This window comes from Esox lucius, chromosome 20, assembly GCF_011004845.1.
Source record: "Esox lucius isolate fEsoLuc1 chromosome 20, fEsoLuc1.pri, whole genome shotgun sequence".
NCBI classification, from domain to species: domain Eukaryota; kingdom Metazoa; phylum Chordata; class Actinopteri; order Esociformes; family Esocidae; genus Esox; species Esox lucius.
In genome coordinates, this window is record NC_047588.1 from 19,385,077 (window position 1) to 19,410,830 (window position 25,754).

At 42.5% G+C, this 25,754-nt stretch overlaps 1 protein-coding gene across 4 annotated transcripts in view; it reads left to right on the forward strand.

Moving 5' to 3' along the window:
- rims2a (regulating synaptic membrane exocytosis 2a) overlaps positions 1-25,754 on the forward strand; it is a 193,429-nt gene that overhangs the window by 97,555 nt on the left and 70,120 nt on the right. For 2 of the 4 annotated variants that reach the window (XM_034288998.1, XM_034288995.1), the window contains 10 exons: positions 7,418-7,485; positions 9,296-9,415; positions 13,111-13,210; positions 14,116-14,239; positions 16,516-16,562; positions 17,120-17,232; positions 21,355-21,485; positions 21,997-22,168; positions 23,207-23,366; positions 25,168-25,236. In XM_034288998.1, the coding sequence (XP_034144889.1) occupies positions 7,418-7,485; positions 9,296-9,415; positions 13,111-13,210; positions 14,116-14,239; positions 16,516-16,562; positions 17,120-17,232; positions 21,355-21,485; positions 21,997-22,168; positions 23,207-23,366; positions 25,168-25,236 (1,104 nt within the window). Of the gene's footprint in view, positions 1-7,417; positions 7,486-7,622; positions 7,844-9,295; positions 9,416-13,110; positions 13,211-14,115; positions 14,240-16,515; positions 16,563-17,119; positions 17,233-18,765; positions 18,814-21,354; positions 21,486-21,996; positions 22,169-23,206; positions 23,367-23,642; positions 23,670-25,167; positions 25,237-25,754 lie in introns of all 4 variants that reach the window. The other 2 variants (XM_034288994.1, XM_034288997.1) reach the window with 2 other exon arrangements.

The following is a 25,754-nucleotide window of genomic DNA, read 5'->3' on the forward strand; positions in this document are numbered from 1 at the left end:
ACCATATTTATTTACAGGTAGTGCCAGTACTGGATGAACGCGTGGGGTCACTTTTGAAGGTTTTATGTAGGATGACTGTAGTGGCTGGCTAGTGTGTCCTGTAGTGTCCTCAGATCTCTCTCTAAACGGCCGGAGAAGAAGTTAGGGCGGGGGTCATTTACAGTATATGATGTAGGGAAGACTTTGTCTTGCGGACTGTCATTAAAAATATTCTCCTCTCCCGAGTCAGTCAAGACCTTCTATATAACATGCATGGCAAACAAACCCTCAGTGATTAGCAGTAGGAAGGGTAACTCTTTAGCTGTATTCTCCCGTACTCAGTCGGCCCAGGGTGACATTGAATGACAGGAACCTCACCTGGTCAAGCAGAACATCAATTCTAATTGCGCGAATGCATGGGGGAGAAAGCTGACAGAACAAGGAAAGAGGCAGAAAAGCATGTTTTAGCCATCTGTGGCCAGTCGGATCTGCTGCGCGGTGCCCTCAGCCAACAACTTCGCTAGTCTGGCCCAGAAAGGAGGGAGGAAGCTGAGGTGAACAAATGGGTGTGTAACGACAAGCTAAGCAGGTCTCGTGTCATGCTCTCTGACACTGGGGTTCTGGAGGTCAGGGAGGGAGGGAGCGAGGGTGATTGGGAGGTTGGGCCAGTAGTAATGGCCTAAACTCCTAGCTGGACGACCAGTTACGAGGCTGGGAGACTGATTTAGTGTGACGTCCTTCTCCCTCTGTTTTCCTCCATATTGATCCTCCTGACATGCTGCCTCCTGATAGCAGGCATGACTGAAAGGAGAATAGAGGAGAGAGAGGGAGATTGTGTGTGTGTGTGTGTGTGTGATAGAGAGTCAGAGAGAGAGATGGGTGTGCCAAACGACATTCTCATTTCAGATCTACAATATATCTGTGCTGTCTAGCTCTGTCTGTGTGTTTGGTCAAGGACTAGTCGGACAGTGGCCCACAGACCCTGCTAAATCATGTGGCTCCTCTGTTGTAGCATTGATACTTTAATTTACATCCAATTTTGTCAAAACATGGCATTCAATTTGAAGTCATATTTTTGACTCTTTAACCTGCTACACCTTGGGATGTTTTCGGAGTCATCTCTTCCCCTGCCTCAGAGTCAGGATACTATGTTTAAACACACACAATGGTCTCTCTCTCTTCCTGCCTCAGAGTCAGGATACTATGTTTAAACACACACAATGGTCTCTCTCTCTTCCTGCCTCAGAGCCAGGATACTATGTTTAAACACACACAATGGTCTCTCTCTCTTCCTGCCTCAGAGCCAGGATACTATGTTTAAACACACACAATGGTCTCTCTCTCTTCCTGCCTCAGAGCCAGGATACTATGTTTAAACACACACAATGGTCTCTCTCTCTTCCTGCCTCAGAGCCAGGATACTATGTTTAAACACACACAATGGTCTCTCTCTCTTCCTGCCTCAGAGCCAGGATACTATGTTTAAACACACACAATGGTCTCTCTCTCTTCCTGCCTCAGAGCCAGGATACTATGTTTAAACACACACAATGGTCTCTCTCTCTTCCTGCCTCAGAGCCAGGATACTATGTTCAAACACACACAATGGTCTCTCTCTCTTCCTGCCTCAGAGCCAGGATACTATGTTTAAACACACACAATGGTCTCTCTCTCTTCCTGCTCTCCACCCTGAATTGTAGTAAAAACAGCGTCAATAATTAATGATCCAATTAATAGTTTACACTGGTTTTTATTGAGTTGTCAAAGTGATGGAGGGCCTGCTGGCGATGAACTCACCCTCCGCTGCTTGTTCCCCACGCTGTGCTGCTGCAGCCCTGAATCAGCACTTTGGTGGTGGGCCGCCGAGCTGCGCCGAGCCGGGGAGAAACCAGGGGGGTAGGATCAGAATGCTGATGCTCAGAGTTTAAGGCCGTGATGAGTTTCCTGTTGGCTGAAGCACCCTCGCCAGGCTTCTCACTGGCCCCGTCTGGGACAAGGGCCCAACTGTTTTATTTCCACTGTTAGTGAAACGGCGGGATGGGGAGGCCTGGGACCATGTAGCATAGCCTGGACCCCAGGTTTGGGCCCTCCTGCGGCTGGTGTATGTGTGTTTGAGAGATAAGAGGGGCCGAGCGCTATAAGCTAGCCGCTATAAGCTGGTTTGGTGCCATAATGAACACATTTGACAAGTAATTTGGTCACAGCAGCACACACAGAGAGAGGTAGATAGCGGCACTGATGCTAAAATGTGTTACTGCGTTTATAGTGAGTGGTAGCAGCTCATTGTGTGTGTGTGTGTGTGTGTGTGTGTGTGTATGTGTATGTGTACTCGAGTTGGTATCAAAGGAAGAACTGGTTTGAGTTTCCACTATTTAAGTGAGGACATTTTGGGGAAGTGCAGACATTTTGACCCGTCGTCACATAATCAATAGAACATTTTAGGCTTGGGGTTAAGCTATGGGTTATGTTTAAATCTTAGGCAGTTGAGGTTAAGGTTAGAGTTAGGTTAATGTAATGGAAGGGCTTACGTTTAGGAGCTAGGATGTAGGGAATTTATTTTAAGTTTTTAAGGAAATATTTTTTCTTTACTGTGTGACCCTGATTTTGCTATGAATTGTAGTGTCACTGTCAATGTCAGAAGAATAATAAAAAAATATGGAAGTCTATTTTCTATATTAAAATTGTTTTGAAAAATATAGCGATATTAATGTCAAAAGTATTTACTTTTCCCTCAGCCTTCAATGAAATCGTCCTCAACCCTCTGGAGTTACAGTACATTTATCTCCACCTTACCTACATACACCCTCAAACCTCTGGAGTTACAGTACATTTATCTCCACCTTACCTACATACACCCTCAAACCTCTGGAGTTACAGTACATTTATCTCCACCTTTCCTACATACACCCTCAAACCTCTGGAGTTACAGTACATTTATCTCCACCTTTCCTACATACACCCTCAAACCTCTGGAGTTACAGTACATTTATCTCCACCTTTCCTACATACACCCTCAAACCTCTGGAGTTACAGTACATTTATCTCCACCTTTCCTACATACACCCTCAAACCTAACAAGTACATTCCATGTTGTATTCACCAGGCTAACTTCTTTTTCTTAAATGACCATTTTATAAACTCTTTGGACACAGCTCACACGCAGCTTTATAGAGTTACATCCACTGTGGACACAGCCCACACATACAGATTTATACAGTTACATCCACTGTGGACACAGCCCACACATACAGATTTATACAGTTACATCCACAGTGGACACAGCCCACACATACAGATTTATACAGTTACATCCACTGTGGACACAGCCCATACACACAGATTTATACAGTTACATCCACTGTGGACACAGCCCACACATACAGATTTATACAGTTACATCCACTGTGGACACAGCCCATACATACAGATTTATACAGTTACATCCATAGTGGACACAGCCCATTCAAATAGCTTTATGCAGTTACATCCACAGTGGACACAGCCCATACACACAGCGTTATACAGTTACATCCATAGTGGACACAGCCCATACACACAGCTTCATACAGTTACATCCATAGTGGACACAGCCCACACACACAGCTTTATGCAGTTACATCCACAGTGGACACAGCCCAAACACAGCTTTATACAGTTACATCCATAGTGGACACGGCCCATTCAAATAGCTTTATGCGGTTAAATCCACAGTGGACACAGCCCATACACACAGCGTTATACAGTTACATCCATAGTGGACACAGCCCATACACACAGCTTCATACAGTTACATCCATAGTGGACACAGCCCACACACACAGCTTTATACAGTTACATCCATAGTGGACACAGCCCATACACACAGCTTTATGCAGTTACATCCACAGTGGACACAGCCCATACACACAGCGTTATACAGTTACCTCCATAGTGGACACAGCCCATACACACAGCTTTATACAGTTACATCCATAGTGGACACAGCCCATACACACAGCTTTATGCAGTTACATCCACAGTGGACACAGCCCATACACACAGCGTTATACAGTTACATCCATAGTGGACACAGCCCATACACACAGCTTTATACAGTTACATCCATAGTGGACACAGCCCATACACACAGCGTTATACAGTTACATCCATAGTGTACACAGCCCACACATACAGCTTTATACTGTTACATCCACAGTGGACACAACCCATACACACAGCTTCATACAGTTACATCCCTGTGGACACAGCCCATACACACAGCTTCATACAGTTACATCCCTGTGGACACAGCCCATACACACAGCTTCATACAGTTACATCCCTGTGGACACAGCCCATACACACAGCTTCATACAGTTACATCCCTGTGGACACAGCCCATACACACAGCTTCATACAGTTACATCCCTGTGGACACAGCCCATACACACAGCTTCATACAGTTACATCCCTGTGGACACAGCCCATACACACAGCTTCATACAGTTACATCCCTGTGGACACAGCCCATACACACAGCTTCATACAGATTTTTTTTTTTTCAATTAGCCGTCCTTTCCACAAGCTCAGACCTCCTGTTCAGAAAGACTCAGACCCCACCTTCAACATTCTGTACTTCCTTGAGTTAGCTGGCTTTTTAAATCTTATAATCATCTAGAAGCACTTCGTTGGAATCTCATTCTGATCATCCACCAGAGAAAATGCTGCTGAAGTCCATGAACTAGATGATGTAGGTGTACAGAACTGGTCCAGAAGTGATGTTGGATCTAAAGATGGATCTAAAGATGAGCACTGAATGATTAATGGGGGAGAGGGATGGCTGGAGGTCAGAAGAGAGGATGAGGAGAGAGAAATATGGGTGTTTACACTGTGAAATTCTAAGTTCGGCCCCCTGACCCACATCTGACAGATTACAGACAGAAACTGTCTTATTGGAGAAAGTGTACAGAGTAGAGAAATAACTCTCCCTGGCAGCTGAACTCACTAACTTGCTGTTTAAGTCACTGACAGGTTATGGCACTCTTTCCCTGGCTACTGAACTCTCTCCCATGCTACTGAACCCTCTCCCTGGTGACTGAACTCTCTCCCTGGCTACTGAACTCTCTCCCTGGTGACTGAACTCTCTCCCTGGCTACTGAACTCTCTCCCTGGCTACTGAACTCTCTCCCTGGTGACTGAACTCTCTCCCTGGCTACTGAACTCTCTCCCTGGTGACTGAACTCTCTCCCTGGCTACTGAACTCTCTCCCTGGCTACTGAACTCTCTCCCTGGTGACTGAACTCTCTCCCTGGCTACTGACCTCTCTCCCTGGTGACTGAACTCTCTCTTTGGCTACTAAACTCTCTCCCTGGCTACTGAACTCTCTCCCTTTGAGTGAACTCTCTCCCATGCTACTGAACTCTCTCCCTGGCTACAAAACTCAGTAACTATTTACTGAATTCACTGACTAGCTACTGAATCCTTTCTTTGGAAGTCACAGACTGGCTATTACATCACTGACTGGCTACTAAAGTCATTGATTGACTACTGAAGTCACTGACTGGCTATTGAACTCTCTCCCTGGCTACTGAAGTCACTGACTGGCTACTAAAGTCATTGATTGACTACTAAAGTCACCTACCGGATACTGAATTCTCTCCCTGGGTAAGAAAATCACTGACAAGTTACTGAACGTTTTTCCTGCCTACTTAAGTCACTGATTGGCTACTGAAGTCAACTCTCTCCATCAACTGAAGTCACTGACTGCCTATGGAACTCTCCCCTTTATACTGAAATCTCTGACTGGCTACTTAAATCTCTCCCGGTATACTGTAATCACTGAATGGCTACTGAAATGTCTTTTGGGCTACTGAAGTCAGTGATTGGCCTGACAGGGTGTTGTGAAAATAGCATACTTCTTACTCACTTTTTTTTCTCCCAGCAACAAATCATTTGAAATATACTAACTGACCATTATAGCCATTTCCCCAGCCTATATCTATTAATGCTATATCCACCTCTCCCGGTCACTGAAGCCTCCAGTGTACAGAACTGGCCATACAGTAAGCAGGATAGCATCTTTAAAAAGCTCTCCCTGGTGCACTTTAGATTGAGGTCATTTAAGGTTCCTGGGTCATAGCCATCTTTGTCTCAGTTAAACATAATTATATCCCAGATAGCCACTACCACTCTCAGGTCAAGATCCAGACTGATTACATTTGAAAAATGTGAATTCCTATCAGTCAGTTCGACACCTCAAAGCAGGGATGACAGCGGTATTCCCCTTCTCTATGTAAAGAAGGGCTGGCAGCTGCATTCACCTTTCCATTTAAAGCAGGGATGACTGTTGGTTCCCCTTTTCCTGAAAAAGCTGTATTCCCCTTGTCCATTTTAAGCAGGGATGACAGCTGTATTCCCCTTGTCCCTTTTAAGCAGGGATGACAGCTTTATTCCCCTTGTCATTTTAAGCAGGGATGAGAGCTGTATTCCCCTTGTCCATTTTAAGCAGGGATATGACAGCTGTATTCCCCTTGTCCATTTTAAGCAGGGATGACAGCTGTATTCCCCTTGTCCATTTTAAGCAGGGATGAGAGCTGTATTCTCCTTGTCCTTTTTAAGCAGGGATGACAGCTGTATTCCCCTTGTCCTTTTTAAACAGGGATGACAGCTGTATTCCCCTTGTCCATTTTAAGCAGGGATGAGAGCTGTATTCCCCTTGTCCCTTTTAAGCAGGGATGACAGCTCTATTCCCCTTGTCCATTTTAAGCAGGAATGAGAGCTGTATTCCCCTTGTGTATTTTAAGCAGGGATGACAGCTCTATTCCCCTTGTCTATTTTAAACAGGGATAAGAGCTGTATTCCCCTTGTCCATTTTAAACAGGGATAAGAGCTGTATTCCCCTTTTCCATTTTAAGCAGGGATGACATCTGTATTCTGCTTGTCCATTTTCTTTTTAAACACCTCAGTCAGTAGTTGTGCTTCCATTACTTCGTGATTTCCACCACCATCAACATTGCTCATCCCTGCTTTGACCCTTTGTCTGGAGAGTTTTAACCAGAGCTATAGCTAATTGAAATGCAACAAAGAAACTAAACAGTTTGGACTGGCAACATGAGTGAATGATTTGCAGAGTGTATCGTGGGGTCTGGTCATTCAGCCATTCTTTTTCACTGGATCTCCTGTAGCTTTCACCTGTCGTGGATTCAGAATAGATTACATGAAATTTGGATTTTGTTTTCAGCTTTCTCCACAGGAGCGGTTGTTCTGTTTGCTAGTGAGAGTGAGTCATACCGAATGTATTTGCCTTTACTGGGTGCTTGTGTGTGTGAGTGTGTAGTACAGAATATGTTTGTGGCGCGTGCGCGTGCGAGTGTGTGCGTCAGCACTGTACATTGTGGTTCTGTGGTCCTCACCAGTCCCTCTTGCTGTCCTCTCGTCTGTGCGTGTGTGGCTCCCACAGGAGACTTGGATGGCCACTGGTTGGACCATGCGTCATGGCACAGCAGCGAGGCCTCCCCAATGTCTTTGGTGAGACATGCGGAGCCCTGCCCCTGACCCCTCCTCCCCCCTCAGTGTCCTTCGTCATTTCATGTTTGGCTTGGTTTCATTTACACCTCTGCATGTGTTTTCTTTTTTCTTTTTTCTTTTTCATCCCATACTTGTAGGGGACAGTCAAAGGGGGAAAAGAAAAACTATTGAGCAGGCATTTCTGTCCGACTCGACACACGACACCTTATCTGAGAGGCAAAAGGAAATGGTGCGCGTTGGGGGCCATTCATTGGAAGAGGATGCAGAGTGGGGGGAACCCCAGGTTAAAGACTCTGGCGTTGATACTTGCAGTAGCACTACTCTAAACGAGGACAATCAGCGTAGCCATAGTGACAAGGTACTGGAGACTATCTAGCCTATCTCAATTTTTCTTATTTACCTACCTCTTCTGGTCTTTGTTTCTGTCTGTCACTAATTGCTAAATAGGTGAGTTGTTTATTATTTTTATTTTTTTCTGAATTTAATTGCTTTTCCTTTGGGCTTCGGTATTATACTTAATATGGGTATTATTTTATTTGTTTCATTTCGTCTGCACCTTGCTGGGTGTTGCTGAAAGAGGAGATCGGGGACCCTCTTGCTTGCTCTGCTGTTTGCTCTTTGGCAACATAAAGATCCATCAAGGAGCCTAAATACACAAGCCTCTCTGTCATGGCACACAGAAATGTCAGGCCCAGTAGTTTGCATGTCCTTAGTCTGTTGTGTTATTGTTACTGTAGCGGCCATCTTAAGAACGTTACAGTAGGGTAACGGAACATACCCCCTGCACATCACTGCTATGACCCCTCCTTCCCAACGTGCACTACACTACAATACCCCCACTAGAGCTCCAGTCCACTACCAAACCTAACCTAGCACATAGAGCTTACAAAAGGGACATTGGATTTGTTTTGCACAGAAAAAGTTAGGTTTTTCTTTTTTCCCTTCTACTGTCATGATAGTTGTGATTTCATCTCTCTTCATGGCCTTAACCATCATGCTGTGCAGTTCTTTTGGTTTTCCTCATCCTTCTTTGGTTCACTTTTTCTCCCCTTATGATTGTTTTCCTCACCGGCTTCTATGTATTCCACTGTGGTGGTATTGTCACTGTGTAACAGAGCCGGGCAGAGTGATGCGATCGGGCCTTCCACACAGACCGTCACACAAACTCAACCAGATTTGATCGCAATGTGGCTGGGTACCGAAATGGATAGAGTGGTACCCAGTTGTGTGGAGCCTGTTTCTGGTCTGCTGCTCTGCTCTCCTCTGGGGTGGCCTTGGGGCTTTGCCTAATTTTCCGCTGCCTGAGGTGTTGCATGTCACTCACGTTACATCTACCTGGTGGGCAGGGTCACAACAGCCCTAGCATTGGATGCACAGAAATTGCCATTGAACACTTTAGTAAGATACATTTGCCATAACATTATCTGGGCTGTGTTTTTGTAAACAGTGTTTTGTTTGACCATTGATAGAACTGTTATTTTGTAAAATAGTAGAACTGATATTTTTTAGATTTTATAAAATCTTTATATATTTTGATAAATTTTCTAATTGGGAGAATTCCCATAATCCCAAAGGTAAGGCCTGTTATATAATCTGAAATAAAAATTCTGGAGACATAATCACCGGATTGGGTAGCTAATAAGAGCTTGTTTGATCTTTTAATCAATCCAGTGAACTGGTTGCCAGCACCACCCCTCTTGCCAGCACACAACACGCTTTCCTCTGGTAGTCTTAACGAAGCTGAATGTGATCAATGTGATTCTGAATTACCTGATAAATACAAGATTTGTTGCTATGTGTGCTTCTGTAGCATCCAGTTACATGGCAGCCCTCTAAAGATGGAGATCGCCTAATTGGGCGCATTCTGCTCAACAAGCGGATGAAGGATGGAAGTGTACCTCGGGATTCGGGAGCACTGCTGGGTCTGAAGGTGAGTCCATCCGTCTGGCTCTGACCTCTGTCTAGACTTCTGACCTCTGTCCACTGGGGCCAGTCTGATGTGGCTGTCAGAGGCTGTCTGTTGTCACAGCTGTCTAATACTATTCAAAGGGAGATTCCCAAATGACAACATGTTTTTTTATTTCAGAGGTTCCCAAATTCTTTTGGCACATAACACCACTGAAATATTTAAAAACATCACAATTAAGGGACAGTTTGTTCTGTTTTATTTGGGCTATGACAGTCTATTACAAACATGTCTGATAGTATTTACTGAATGTGGATCTGAGGAATGTATGGTTTGGACTGAGATCTCTAACAGAAAGGCATTGGGAAGTTCAGAAGATCATCAGGCCGTAATGCTGTATGCTTCTATACTTAGTGCCTGTTTTTGTCTGCTCTGTTCTAATAAGTGGCTTTTGAGCATTGTAGAGGGAAACGTCAAACAATTAGGCGCAGTCTTCCCATAGTTTGGGAAACCCTGCCCATAAGTACAAAGAGATAATCTGATGCTATTTAGGTGGTGCTAAAGAATATACCCAAACAACATAATTTGGGTGGGGCTGAAGAGTATTTACAACTGACATAATTTGGGTGGGGCTGAAGAGTGTTCCCAACTGACATAATTTGGTTGTGGCTGAAGTGTGTTCCCAACTGACATCATTTGGTTGTGGCTAAAGAGTGTTCTCAACTGACATCATTTGGTTGTGGCTAAAGAGTGTTCTCAACTGACATCATTTGGGTGGGGCTGAAGATTGTTCCCAACTGACATAATTTGGGTGGGGCTGAAGTGTATTCCAAACTGACAATTTGGGTGGGGCTGAAGAGTATTCCCAACTGACATAATTTGGGTGTGGCTGAAGATTGTTCCCAACTGACATAATTTGGGTGGGGCTGAAGAGTATTCCCAACTGACATAATTTGGGTGGGGCGGAGGAGTATACCCAACAGACATAATTTGGGTGGGGCTGAAGAGTATTCCCAACTGACATCATTTGGGTGGGGCTGAAGAGTATTCCCAATGGACATAATTTGGGTGGTGCTTAAGAGTATACCCAACGGACATAATTATGTTCTATTGAGATGCTGATTTTTGTCTTGTTTAATCAACAAAAACACAGCAAAACATTGTCATACGCCTGGCACATCCTGATCATGATTGGTATTATGAAGAGTATTTTTGCAATGTTACGGAATTACAGTTTGAGTGATAATGCACACAGATATCAGAACAATGTTCACATAACAATTTTTTTTCATATGATTTATGTTGTGGCTGTTCCAATCTTGCCTTTACATTTTGAAATGATATGTGGGGTCACTTTGCCCTCTCTTGACTTCTAATCATGAATAACATAATTGTATTATACATTATTTAATATTAATTAAGCGGCTACTTATTTTCCTGATTAATATTAATGAGCTGTGTCTTGATATCAAATATATTAATGGCTGTGTTTCTAGTAGTCCGCTATTCCTTCCACTGTGTAGTTTACTTATTTCTACCAAAGCTCAGGTCAAAATAGTGTGCTACGATATGGATGTAGGGGACCAATCGGGCCAAGGTCTCATGAATATATGTATTCTTGTACTGCTCATTATGGTGATGTAGAGAATCCCATCAGAGATGGTCATTAATTGTAGCTATAAGCTTTTTCCTCATCATGATCTTACTGTTAACCAGCTACCAAACACATAGTTCCCTCAAGAATTATTAGACCCCTTCGTAAAGATGAGCAAAAAAGACTAGGAAGAAATGCCATTGTTAAATATTATTTCATGAAATTCTTATGAACCAAGTGTAATAGAAGTATCATCCAATTGAATGTTTTTTGGACGTCTTAAATGGTCATCCATCACTCCGTGTTTCACTGGTTAAAAGACATGCCAAACTCCCTTAGTCATATTTTAACACGGGGATGGTCAGAAAACACAAATGATCGAGCCTGGAATTGTATTTTCCCTGCACAATGAGGAGGGTGGTTATGTTTACAAGGATTAAAGGTACAGTTAGATAACTGCAGAATTTGGTTGAATCTTGGGGTCACCAAGTCTTCAAAATTACAATTAGACATCCCCTCCAGGTCAACAAGATATTTGTAGTCGGAAGAAAGCACCTTCTGTCATCAACACAGAAATGTCAGTGGCTGGGATTTTCTAAACATCATTGGAACTAGTCTTCTATGGTAAAATAAGGCTTGCCACCAACACCAGCGTACGGAAAGTACTAAGTGCAGAGATGCCAATAATTATGATGCACAAAATGTATTTTCTTTAAATTAAGATTTACTTTACCTTCAACAAAATGGGCATTTTTAGCATAAGATCAAGCTGATGAAGGAGAAATAGGCAATTTTTTGCCCATCTTTTCCTAGGGTACCAGTCACTCTGGAGGGCCTGAATATCTGACACTATAGTGGTTTAACAGATAGATCTTCTGAATGACATAATTGTCCAGTAAAATCTCACTTTTAAAATGATTATTATGTTAACTCCTAACAAACTCCTACCTAATTCCTCCTACTAAGTAATGCAGTTTACTAATCCTAAAAAACGAACATTGAAAATGTATTAAACACTTCAAAAACTCTAAATTCTATCTCAAGCAGATTATTACAGAAATGCTTAGGATCATGTATATAGGACGATACCATGCTGCTGAGAATGAGCTGGTCAATCAGTGGCGTACTAGCATTAATATTGAAACTATGGGTATGGACCTAATCTATTTTTGGGTGTGCCCATACTGTTCTACCACAGAAATTTTCCTATTTAACATATAGTTATCCATTATTTGAAGGGAAATAATTTCAGTCATATTTTAATTAATTATAGGCTGTAATTCAAAAAAATATTGAAACATTGGACGGTTACTTAAAAAGTTGCTTGAGATTTCTTTCCTTTCCCTAATGCATTTGAATGATCTGGACAGCCTGAGCAGCGTCGGCTATTAAAAGAGCTGAGCACACACAGTGAGGCAAAGCAAAACTAGTGCTAGCACAGTACGGGCCATCATGAGAGAAAAAGAGAGTGGCAAGATGGGAATATCATTACTGATTGAATGAGCTTCCTGAATTGGCATGTTTGTGTCTGGTCAGTGCCTCCGTTTGCTGTACGGTATGCTCTCAGTTTGTGCCCGCTCAGCAGCCACCAAACAGTCTGTCCGTCTCTCTTTCTCTCTCTCTCTCCCGGCCGTTACATAAAGCCATTTCATTTAGGAGACTTCCTTAAGCTTCTTTGTATGTTGGCATTCAGCTGCCATTAAGAGGGGATTTTATTTGTCTGATGCTGGTGGAGGGAGGACGGTTCCGGGGCTTACAGAGCAGAGCTGGGCTGCCTGTCCTGCTGCAGACCCCCCGGGCCCCAAGTGTTCCAGCATCACGCAGAGAGAGCTGGCCTCCGGGTACAAACACAACAGTGGACACACTGGGACATTTAACATTAAGAAAAGGGATTTACATTTTCGAAGGACCCTCAACATGTGGCTTTTTCTTTATTCAATATATAGAACCCTACAAGAGATTTACTTTGTGGTGCAACCTTGAAGTAGACCTATCAAAATGATAATAATAAAAAAGAAATGCCCAGTACATCTGCAGTCCTTTCCCTGCCACATCGACTCCAGCATGGTGAGGTCATGTCATATTGTACTCTACATGTTATATTTATGTGTTGCTTCTTTTACAGGTGGTGGGTGGTAAGATGACAGAGTCTGGCCGACTTTGTGCTTTCATCACTAAAGTGAGGAGAGGAAGTCTAGCGGACACTGTTGGACACCTCAGACCAGGTAGACTAACCACACCCATGTATGAAAACCACTGATTACAAAGATACTAACCACACCCATGTATGAAAACCACTGATTACAAAGATACTAACCACACCCATGTATGAAAACCACTGATTACAAAGAAATTAACCACACCCATATATGAATACCACTGATTACAAACATACTAACCTCACCCATGTATGAAAACCACTGATTACAAAGATACTAACCTCACCCATGTATGAAAACCACTGATTACAAAGATACTAACCACACCCATGTATGAAAACCACTGATTACAAAGATACTAACCACACCCATGTATGAAAACCACTGATTACAAAGATACTAACCACACCCATGTATGAAAACCACTGATTACAAAGATACTAACCACACCCATGTATGAAAACCACTGATTACAAAGATACTAACCACACCCATGTATGAAAACCACTGATTACAAAGATACTAACCACACCCATGTATGAAAACCACTGATTACAAAGAAATTAACCACACCCATATATGAATACCACTGATTACAAAGATACTAACCACACCCATTATTATACATTTTTTGCTAGCTACCTAATTCCTAAGTGTCTCATTGTTATTACCAGCATTGGTGTAACTACTACTGGTGGTAAAATGTAATTAAAATGGTCAAATATACTTAGTCATTAAGATAGTTGATGTAGACTGGGATGATAGATCTTCATTTACAGAAATGTATGTGTACAGAAACGCATAAATAAATTAAGAATCTAGAAAACATTTTCAAAACATACCTTTCATACATGTCGTGTACTTAATGAAATACCATACATTTTTGTCAAGTTTTTTTTCTGGAGTCTCAGTTGCATTGTGCTAGCTGACTTCTTGGTGTGTGGATGATTAACAGCATCTTGTTTCTACAGGTGACCAGGTGTTGGAGTGGAATGGGAGGTTTTTACAAGGCGCCACATTTAAAGAAGTTTACAATATCATACTAGAATCAAAGCCTGAACCTCAGGTGGAACTGGTGGTCTCCCGGCCCATAGGGTAAGAGCTCTGAACAACAACTGATTAGGACCATCAAATCTCAAGTGTATTCTCATTCATTTCCTGGAGTGTATTCTCATTCATTTCCTGGAGTGTATTCTCATTCATTTTCTTGAGTGTGTTCTCATTCATATCCTTCAAATGTTTTGCCTTGCAGTGGGAAGAGGGAAATAATGTGAAAAATAGAAGACTTGTGTATTTGAATTCAAATTATTATTCAGTATCTCTGCCACCCAAACCTCTCTCTCTCCCTCCCAATGTTCCTTCCTCTCTCAGTCCTCCAGTGTGACAGGAATGGCAAAGGCTAATATGGAACTAGCAGTGCAACACAGTGAACGTCGGCTGCTGCCCAGTACACTCTATCTCTCTCTCACTTAGTGTCTGTCCCCCTTTTTCCCACCATCCTTTCAGAATTTGGGATTCAAGTTGTTTTTAAACTGGAGATATCCAGAGAAATCAAGTAACCACTTTGCCTAGTCCTTATTTGGAAATGCTGTAGTGAACAACAACAGTAAACATGTTGTCCCTTGTGAGTGATGCACCACCCCCCTGGGCCAATCACTTTCATTCTAGAAATGTCAAATCTCTATTAAGACACATCATTCCCCAGAGTTTAGTCTGTTATAGCACCACGGTCTGGTTGGAAATAATGTTAGTGTTTTGTGATAGTTGGTCCACTGGTTATAGTGGTGCCTGTTATGTCTGTCTGGTTGGTAATAATGTTCGTGTTTAGTCATAGTTGGTCCACTGGTTATAATGGTGCCTGTTATGTCTGTCTGATTGGTAATAATGTTAGTGTTTAGTCATAGTTGGTCCACTGGTTATAATGGTGCCTGTAATGTCTGTCTGGTTGGTAATAATGTTAGTGTTTAGTTATAGTTGGTCCACTGGTTATTGTGGGGCCTGTTATGTCTGTCTGGTTGGTAATAGCACAGCCTTTGGCCAAAATAACTGTGATCAAGTGCTTCCTATAAACATGGATGAGCTTCTTCACCTCTGTACTTACGATTTGGCCCAGTCTTCACGAGCTGAAGGGTGCCTGTTTTCAGATCGTTCCACTAGTTTTCAATATGATTTAGATCTGGACTCATGACTAGCTACTACAGAAAAGTCCAGCTTTTGTGTTGAAGATTCCTGTGTACTTTTTGAAGTGTGTTTGAGGTCATTGTCCCGCTGAAAGATGCATGACCTTTGACAGAGACCCAGCATTCTGATGCTAGGTTCAGCATTGCTCTACAAAACGCCTAGGTATTCTCTTAATTTCATGATGCAATGGATATGTTCTAGGCACCCAGTGCCAGAGGCAGCAAAGCAACCCCCAAACATAACTGAACAACCTCCATTTTTGATTGTGAGAAAAGGGTACTTTTCCTTGAAGGCTTCATTTTATTATCTGTAAACACAGAGATTGTGTGCTTTACCAAAAATATCTCAATTGGTCTCTTCTGTCTGCAGAAGATTGTCCACGATGGATTGTGGGATGTTCAGCAGTGTTTTGGAAAATTGAAGTCTGTCTTTTTAATGTCGCTCAGCCATAAGTTCCTCCGGGTCTCCTACCATTCATTGAGTTGGTGATAGGTGGTGCAAGTCCAACTGTCATACCTTGAGTCTGGAGGTCAGCTTGAATCTGTGTGGCTGTTGCTTGTTGTGCTTTTTCTGCCATTTGAACAATCCATTACTGCAATCCTCCATCAGGTTTTGTCCTGCGGAAACGTCCAGGGAGGTTGGCTACGGTGGCTTGGGCCCTAGACGTCATGATAACATTACGTGGTGGAAACAGCCACATCAGGGTGAACTTGCAGCCTTGAGATTGTCCATGCTTGGCTACAGTCTTGTGTCAGTTATTTGCCTGACAATGTTCACGCGCATTTTTATTGGTCAATGATGGACATTACATTAATTTGAAGGCTAATCTGGAAATGTAAACTTTGTTTATAGATAGGGCATGTGAAGTTCCATTCATATCAGTAATTCAGAGTCAGTGGAGTAGCGTTTTATTTTATTTTATAAAACTGTAAATTGAGGAAAATCCATAATGGCCGACATTCTTGAGGCAAATGTTGTACATGTTGTAACTATGGCAAACCGCATCATTAACCCAAGTTTTGTCAAAGTTTGGCCAGTGGAATCTGAGATTCTGCCTGTTGCACACAGGCCAATCAACAGATTGCATTGTGAGGATAATGAAAACTTATGCTGTGCTTAGGATGAAAGTGTATTCAGCATTTACTCAAATCATCCATCTTCCTCATCCCCTTCTTTCTTTCTCCTTTTAGAGATATTCCTCGGATACCAGACAGCACACATGCACAACTGGAATCAAGTAAGTGGCTAGTCCTTATTCTCTCTCCCCAGTTAAATGTCATGTTAGTGGCTAGTCCTTATTCTCTCTCCCCAGTGATATTTCATGTTTTGTGGCTAGGACTTATTCTCCCTCCCCAGTTATATTTCATGTTAGTGGCTAGGACTTATTCTCCCTCCCCAGTGATATTTCATGTTAGTGGCTAGGACTTATTCTCCCTCCCCAGTGGTATTTCATGTTAGTGGCTAGGATTTATTCTCCCTCCCCAGTGATATGTCAAGTTAGTGGCCAGAGATATGAAGCTAAGGTAATGTCAAGGAGAGTGTTGGCATCTCTTTTCAATCTTTCTCCATCTATCTCTCTTTCAATCCCTCTCCCTCTCTTTCACTCCCACTCCCTCTCTTTCTCTCTCTCCCACTTTTACTCCCCCAGCCTTTTTTTACTCGCCCCTCATCTGTTTCTCTCCCTCTCTTTTACTCCCTATCTATCCTAAGTATATTACCAAAACACCATAATCCTCTCGGGCGGACAGGGTTTCAGATTTGATCCTCTTTGATCATTTACCTTGTCTATTTCAGGTTCAAGTTCCTTTGAGTCTCAAAAGATGGATCGCCCCTCCATCTCTGTCACATCTCCCATGAGCCCCGGGATGTTGCGGGACGCCCCGCAGTACCTGTCAGGACAGCTCTCAGTGAGTACCCTTCTGCAATACCCACAATACACCCTGGCTATATCTGGACATTATCTACAGGAAAGGATCATACAGATGTAGCATCTCCCAGACGACCTGGGGGCAGAGTCTTCCTCTGTCTTTCCTCTGCTGCGTTGAGGGAGTGTAGCCGTAAAGCTGAGTGTTGAGTATGGTTCGGTTGGCCCCGTCCCAAACATGCTGAGGACCATAGATCATGTTACCCTGAACCTCCATGTTACTCTCATTGTCTGATGCCAAATATGCTCTTGGGGGAAGTGAGTAAAAGCCTTGTCAGTTGAGATAAACACAGGACGAATGAACTCTGAATCTCAGAAGGCCAGGTGGAGAAAGCCTGGTATTCACCTCCATCACCTGTTTTGGGGTCTTAAAAATCAGACCTTTTTTGAGAACATTTAATATAAGTTATTCAATAGTAAAAAAAAAAAAATCTGTCCATTACTTGATTGGGACTAACTAATACAGATTTTGATAAAATGTTTAAATCCTATTTAAACGTGTGTGTAAAGAGAGTCTATAAAGTAACTGTTTCTGTTTTACGTAAGGTTGTTTGACAGTTCACTCAGTGTCTCTGTAAACAGTAAAAGCCTTTCACTGTAATGTTGCTGTCCAGTAAAACTACTCCCTACAGCTGGACTAGGAAGGCAGAGGAGGAAGCTTTTGATGTGTCAGTGCTATTTCTGCTTGTTGCTGTTTTCTTTGGCGAGGAAGGGGAGATCTAATCTATGCCACTGATCTCCGCCTGGCTTTTCTCCTGTCTGTGTGGAACAGAAGCATGGCAGAGAAGAGACCGAGCATACACACAGACCCTCCCGCAGTCACAGGCTTAAGCACAGGAGGCCTGCGCTGGCAGTTATGACGCAGATATACCGCCTTTAGCCAATCAGACTGCTTCTCTGATTCCTGCCATCTCTACCTGTAGCAGAGACCTCACCCCAGAAGTTCTCAGACCTCACCCCTATCCTGAAACCAAAACAACCCTGTTTGAATTGTACACGTCACTTACATTCCTTGTAATGAACTTCAATTATACATTTGATTGCATTTTGAAATTCTTATGTGTTTTTTGTTATTACTTTCCCCAAATAGTGTAACAGAAAGTAACAGTTGAAATTGCATACCTCTTAATGGTACTGGAACAAGGCGCAGTCCAGGGGACGAGGCTATGTTGGGTTTAAGGCCTTCATAATTGGTTGTGAAAACCAGATGTGAGCAGAATAGAGCAGCCTCTCCTGGTCCCTGAGGAATACAGTGTAGCGGAACACAAGCCATAGATAAGGCTCCCAGACAATACAACACATTAGTGAATAATGACATGCAGATTGATGCTAATGAACGCTGGGGAAAAATACATACACATCTAGATTGAATCTCTTGCCCCTCCTCCTCAAAGTGTGTTGGTGTTATTGTGGCACTGGTTAAAATCAGTGAGTGTGTGTGTTTTGTTGGTTGTTTTGTGTTTTATTATTATTTTTTTTCATTTTTCTTTGTTGTTGTTTAATTTTGCTTACCCAGAGCCAAAGCCTTAGTAGAAGAACAGCGCCTTTTGTCCCTAGGGTCCAGGTAAACACCTGTCTGGCTCACAGACTGACTCTCTTTGGTCTTCGCTCGTCCTTTTCTTTCGCCTTTTTGGTTTCCTCCATCTTGGAAATGCATAACAGGGAAATGGCAGCATCTCCGACCAGTTTTCCCTTGCAGTGCGGTGCATTGTCATTCTGTATTATGATTATTAATATTATTTGATACCATTTTAACATGATCATACTGTTATGCCAGGAGCTTTGACTCTTTGCATGACTAACTAATCCAAAGGAAATGTTTCAGAGAGACACTCTCCCATTGCCAGATGCTTTATCCCACAATGAACTGCCACAAAAGCTTGAATACATTCGTCAACATGTTTGTTCGACCGCTGCACCTAATCAGCCACAAGAATGCTCCAAGTTGGCAATATCGGAGGGTGTCTCCTTAAATGTTTTGGAATTGCAATGACATTTTCTGGGACAAATAAATGAGCTTATTTGTTCTGTGCAACATGAAACTTTACAGTGGTCCCCCCTTCTCATTGGCTTGACTCCCACAGGCCTTGAATAATTAGCCACAGCAACTGGTTATCATGAAAGCAACATTGGTTAACCATTTATGATGACACCTTTTTGAGTGGTAACACGTGTCATGTTGCAGTGAGAAGTCAACTAAGTCAACTGTCCCTTGCTTAAAACAAATTAAACAGAGTTCACACCCAAACAAGAGTGCTGTCCATCTTTCTCTCTGACCTTTCCGAGGATTTCTCTTAGTGTGTTCCCTTTTAGCAATGGGATTCTTAATCACCTTGACTGTCGTGAGGGTGGAGATATTTTGTATTAAACGCATATCTCTCTCTCTCTCTCTATATATATATATATATATATATATATACATATATAGATATGCGTTTGATACATACATACATACATATATATATATATATATATATATATATATATATATATATATATATATATATATATATATATATATATATATATTTGTGTAGGGGTTGTTAAGCAGCGGTTTAGTTTAGAGCAACACATATTGACAGTAGTCTGTTCATGGGTATGAAATGTTGCGATCCTGGTTAGAGGGGATGTACAGCCAGCTATGTGGAGGAAAAGGACAGGACACATTGGGGCGAGGTCAGTAGGTGTGCTGTCTACCATTGGCTCAGCTCCTGAAGCAGTGTATGCTCTGTTTAATCAGGCCATAAAAGAATGTGACGTAAACTATGCAGCCTACTGTACTGTGTAATATTGATATGTATATACAGTATATCTGCAGTATAACCCATCACGTGAGGAGTATTATATCAATTTCAACTTCTCAAGGTGAATCGATAATTCAAGTCTTATTCCGTCATTTGTATGTTGGGGGATGCATGCTCGAAGCAGGCTGGATCGTTGAACAGGACATCCTGGTGCCAGCTGTCTGACCTGTTACACATGTTGGTTGCCACTATTAGATCTATGTACTGATCTTGTGTGTATTAAATGCTTCCTGTTGCTTTGTATTGCCCTGCATGCTGATGTAAATAACTGTGGTAGTCAGGGTGATGACTGAGCGTCCTCCCATTGTCATTACATAAGCAGTTGTAGGCAAGAACCGTTGAAGGGGAGATTTTCCTTTAATATATCATGGATTTTGTTAATAATGAAAGTACATTTTGTTCATTTAATAATGTTTATTTTTTATCTTTTAAGAAGTGTCTTCTTGTTGTGTCAATACTTTGTTCTGACAAATGTTTTTGATTGCACTCATGACAGAATAATTGGTCTATATTAACTATATGCACTGAGGGTCTGATGATACATATCACAAACACGGGCAGGAAATGTGTCAAAGCTTGTTAATACAATTGAAATGTTGCAGAGGTTTAGATTCCAATAGCTTGGTTGAGATATTCAGATACATCTTCTAATTCTTTCACCACAGACAAACATAGCACCTGTGGGTAGAGTAGCCAGACAATATTGCAGTGGTTTAGATTCCAAGAGCTTGGTTGAGATATTCAGCTACATTTTCTATTTCTTTCACCACAAACACCAGAGCACCTGTGGGTAGAGTAGCCAGACAGAACGACATGCTCTGTGGGTCATGCCACATACACGTTATAGTATCTGCTTTGTGGATACTATTAGGCTCATTTCGGCTCTCATTTTTCAACCTTTGCTACTCTTTTTATTTGATATAATCATATCATCGCCTTCTTTCCATATCTCAATAAACATGTATGCTTCAAGGATCAACCCCACTCACCCCCCCCCCCTACCCCCACCCCCCTTGCTAAGCATGTGACCTGCTAATGTCTAATAGGTAAACCAGGGGTGACAAACCCTCCTCCAGGAGAGCTACATGCTGTAACACAACCCAGTGATTCGACTAATCAGCTGCTCATCATGCAGGACGTTGATTAGCTCTACCTGGTGTGTTAGTTAGCATAGAAAAGGGTTGGAGCTAAACCCCGCCTACCTTGTAGTTGTCCAAGCGGAGAGTTATAAAGTCACCCCTGATACAGATCCAGCCCAGTGACCATGTGACATGTTCTGTCCCCAACCCCCTCCCCCGTAGGTCAAACTGTGGTATGACAAAGTGGGGCATCAGCTAATAGTCACCATCCTGGGAGCCAAGGACCTGCCTTCTAGGGAGGATGGCCGCCCCAGGAACCCCTATGTCAAAATCTACTTCCTCCCTGACAGAAGGTAAGCGTAGCGACAGTTACTATGGGAAGATGTATCTGGCAGCATCGTTCATAATATCATTCATGTCTAAGTCAATCCGCCTCTCCCCCTCAATGTGTCTATTGGTTGATTGATGCAGAAATGGAGCACTTGCATAATAGTTTTACTGAATATTGAATTCCTGGTAACAATGTCTTTGGTTGTATTTTTGGAAGATTTATTGATGGTATTACATATTTATGATATGTTCCATTGCGTTTTAACTGCTACCATCACATCATATCTTTTACTCTACAGTTCCCGCATCACTGTCCTCAGAGACGTCATTATCTGCCTGATGCTAATAATGATAGCAGGGCACAAATGAGAAAAACATTCCCAGGGGAGATTCTCTGTGTCTAGAAAACTGGCCTAGAAAGTTGAACGAGTCATCCACTTCATCCCCTTGTGCTGTGCCTGTCATGTTGACCTGTTCGGGAGTCTTTTCTACCATGGTTGTAAATAAAAACAGTTTGAATTATTGTTCCTCCAGCGACAAAAGCAAGAGGAGAACAAAAACCATAAAGAAATCCTTAGAGCCCAAATGGAACCAGACCTTTATGTATTCTCCTGTGCACCGCCGGGAGTTCCGTGAGCGCATGTTGGAGATCACCCTATGGGACCAGGCTAGGGTCCGCGAGGAGGAGAGTGAGTTCCTGGGAGAGGTAAGCCCATCCATCCATAGAAAATATATACAGTACATTTGTCTTTTTTATTATTATTTTAAGGAAAGTGACAGAGAAGGGGAAGGGGACAAATATAAAGAGAGACCAGTTGGAGATCAGTAGGGATAATTCTGGTAATCAGAGCTGGCAGCACTAGCTAGAATATTAACCAGTCATCCATACATCTCAGATAAAATACTAACCCGTCATCCATACATTTCTGATAGAATATTAACCCGTCATCCATACATCTCAGATAGAATATTAACCCGTCATCCATGCATCTCAGATAGAATATTAACCCATCATCCATACATCTCTGATAGAATATTAACCAGACTCAGGCACTCATCCATACATATCTGATATAATATTAACCAGACTCAAGCACTCATCCATATATATCTGATAGCACTCAAGCACTCATCCGACAGATTAGAAACTAGACTCAGGCACTCATCCATACATCTCTGAAAGAATTTTAACCAAACCAGGCAGTTATCTATCCATATTTGATATAATATAAGCACATCCATCTTTGATATAATGTCAATCATATCCATCCTTCCATTTCTGATGTATTAGTAATGACCTCATAATATCCATCCAGTCAAGAATTGGATAGTAATTCAAACAGCTCAGTCAATCCTACCAATGGGATCAAGCTCTTGATAAAATCCTATGTTCCATAAGAAGGATAATAGGCTCCTGGGGATTGATGTCGTAGACCCATGAGATCTAATGGAACATCAGCACATACTCTGTTCTCACTGCCAGGTTTGCATAATTCTAGTAATTTTCCATAAATTCCCAAGGATTTCCAGAAATCCTGGTTGGAACAGTCTTGCGATCAGAAAGGAGTAAATAAGCAGGAAATCCAGAAAACTTGAGATTTGTTGGGAATTGACCCATGTTTTACTACACCGTACTGCCAGGACAATAGGCAATAGATATGCTGAGACGGGGATGTGGACGTCTTGGTCTGCCCAGCCCTGGAGTGTGTCTGTAAATACTGATGTTGGTGCGTTTCTCCTGTAGATCCTGATAGAGCTGGAGACAGCTCTGCTGGATGACGAGCCCCACTGGTACAAGCTGCAGACCCACGATGTGTCCTCCATGCCCCTCCCCCGCGCCTCCCCCAACACCCAGCGCAGACACCTCCACGGAGAGAGCCCCTCACGGAGGCTGCCCATACAGAGTAGGTTGCCTCTCCGGCCTCATCCAGAACCTCAAACCCAGTCCTCATACTAAAACTGTCGGGACAGCTTGTCGAAAAACATGCACAGCCAAAATAGAGGAATGAGGATTTCGAAAAGTGATGTTCTCAGTATGGTGGCCAGCAGGGTTCCTGGTTACCCACTTCCTCTGCCTGTCTGACAAAGTTGTGATGATTTATGAAGTCTTTGTCGCTATTAGAATGTTCATTAAGTGTTGTCTGTTTTCTTATCTCTCTCAACTCGACCTGATACTAAAGACAAAGGGCCATATTCGTACAATTCAGGTAACAGCCCCACATGTTCCTCCTTAGCGTTCCTGTTCGTGTGATGATTCCGTCTTCTCCCTCTGCTCCAGTCCGTCTGCCCTGTTCTCTAACTGCAAATTCTCATCATCTTCCTGCCATCCCGCAATCTCCCCGATCTTCACTCTGTTCCTTCTCCACTCCACCACAGGCCTTAGACAACATGGCCGTCTGATGATCAGACTCTGGGCCCCCGGGTTTCTCTGGGCCGCCAGATCCATCAATTCTGTCCCTTTCCTTCCCAGGGAAAGGCGTTGTCCTATATCCCACCCAATGCCATCATTTTCCCTTGAAAAAAAAAAAAGACAGATCTTGTGGTGGTTTGTTCTTCTCCTTTGCTTGTTTACTTGTCACTTGGTTTCTGATGTGTTACAATTGTTTCACTAATCTAATGTGTCTAAGCTAAGACTAGGGATTATTATCAGAGAGAATAGATTTACTCAGTGGTTGCTATTTGTGGTATTATTATGGATTCATGTTATTTTCCAGTGGTATTATACAGTCCACATTCCCTAGTATTATTAAACTCTGTAGAGATGAAATCTGCTACCACTCAATGCTATAGATATTTTAGTGTAGGAAAGATTCTGATCAGTTTGTTCACCCTGCAACTATGGTGTGGTGTGTGTGCATGACTAAGTGTATGTGTATTAACTGGAGGTGAAAGAGCTGACAGCTCCAAAACTGGAACAGTAAAACCGTTTTTGCCCGTCTGAGACGAGGGAGAGAGAGAGAGAAAGTGGTCTGATAGATCCGGTGCCAGAATGCAGCACTTGTCATTCCTGAAAAAGCCCAAGTGTCCACTTCATTTAAGTTGACGTAACAGTGAAGATGTCAGAAAATCAGCCCGGTTTTATGCAAGGCAGTGAGAGAGAAAGGGGGGTGGTGGGATAGAATGATAAGGGATGGATAGAGGGATAAGGGAGGTGGGGGGAGGACAGGAGAGAGGGATGAAGGAGGGTTTTTGAAGATGGTAGAGACAAATGATTGACATTCCAGTTCAAAGCACCGTCATGAAATCATTGAAGCTTTTGCCTGTTATTATGGGGTGGATCACAACCTTATTACATCTGACATCGTGTCTCTCAATTTCTTTGCATATCTTAAAGTTATTCTCTTCAAATAATGTTATATTTTTGTTATTCGTTAAATGCAGTTAAATGGTAAATTAATAAAATTCAACTAAGACAAGAAAGCAAAGCAAAGTCAAGAAAGCCTATACATAAATACATTTTTTTTTATTGTTTCCTGATTATGGTTACTGACAATAAATATACAATAAAGATAATGTTCTATTTAGTTCTGTGACTATGGCCTTCCCTGACCATGTCCACAGCTGGGGCATTGGACAAGACCAATTGGAAAACTTTTGTAGCAACTAGGCCACAGAGTCTTGGTGTGACTAGAGGAAGAGGAAAGACCATGACTGGAGTAAACTAACCTCTCTCCATTTTCTCTTCTTTCCTCATCTCTCCTCCAGGATCTCAGAGAATCAGTGACAGTGAGATCTCTGACTATGATTGCGAAGATGGTGTTGGTGTAGTGTCAGGTAAGATACCTATTTACTCTAGATGCTCTGCTCTGACCATATACTCTGCATTGACTCCTGTCTGTTGAGTAGCTAGTTACTCTGCCTTGACACCCATTCTCTACAGCAACAACTCACTTCGACTCCCAGTTTTTACAGAAGCTAGATACTCTGCTTTGATACCCTGTCTCTACAGTATATCTAGATACTCTGCTTTGACAACCTGTCTCTACAGTATATCTAGATACTCTGCTTTGACACCCAGTCTCTACAGTATATCTAGATACTCTGCTTTGACACCCAGTCTCTACAGTATATCTAGATACTCTGCTTTGACACCCTGTCTCTACAGTATATTTGGATACTCTGCTTTGACACCCTGTCTCTACAGTATATTTGGATACTCTGCTTTGACACCCTGTCTCTACAGTATATCTAGATACTCTGCTTTGACACCCTGTCTCTAGAGTATATCTAGATACTCTGCTTTGACACCCTGTCTCTAGAGTATATCTAGATACTCTGCTTTGACACCCTGT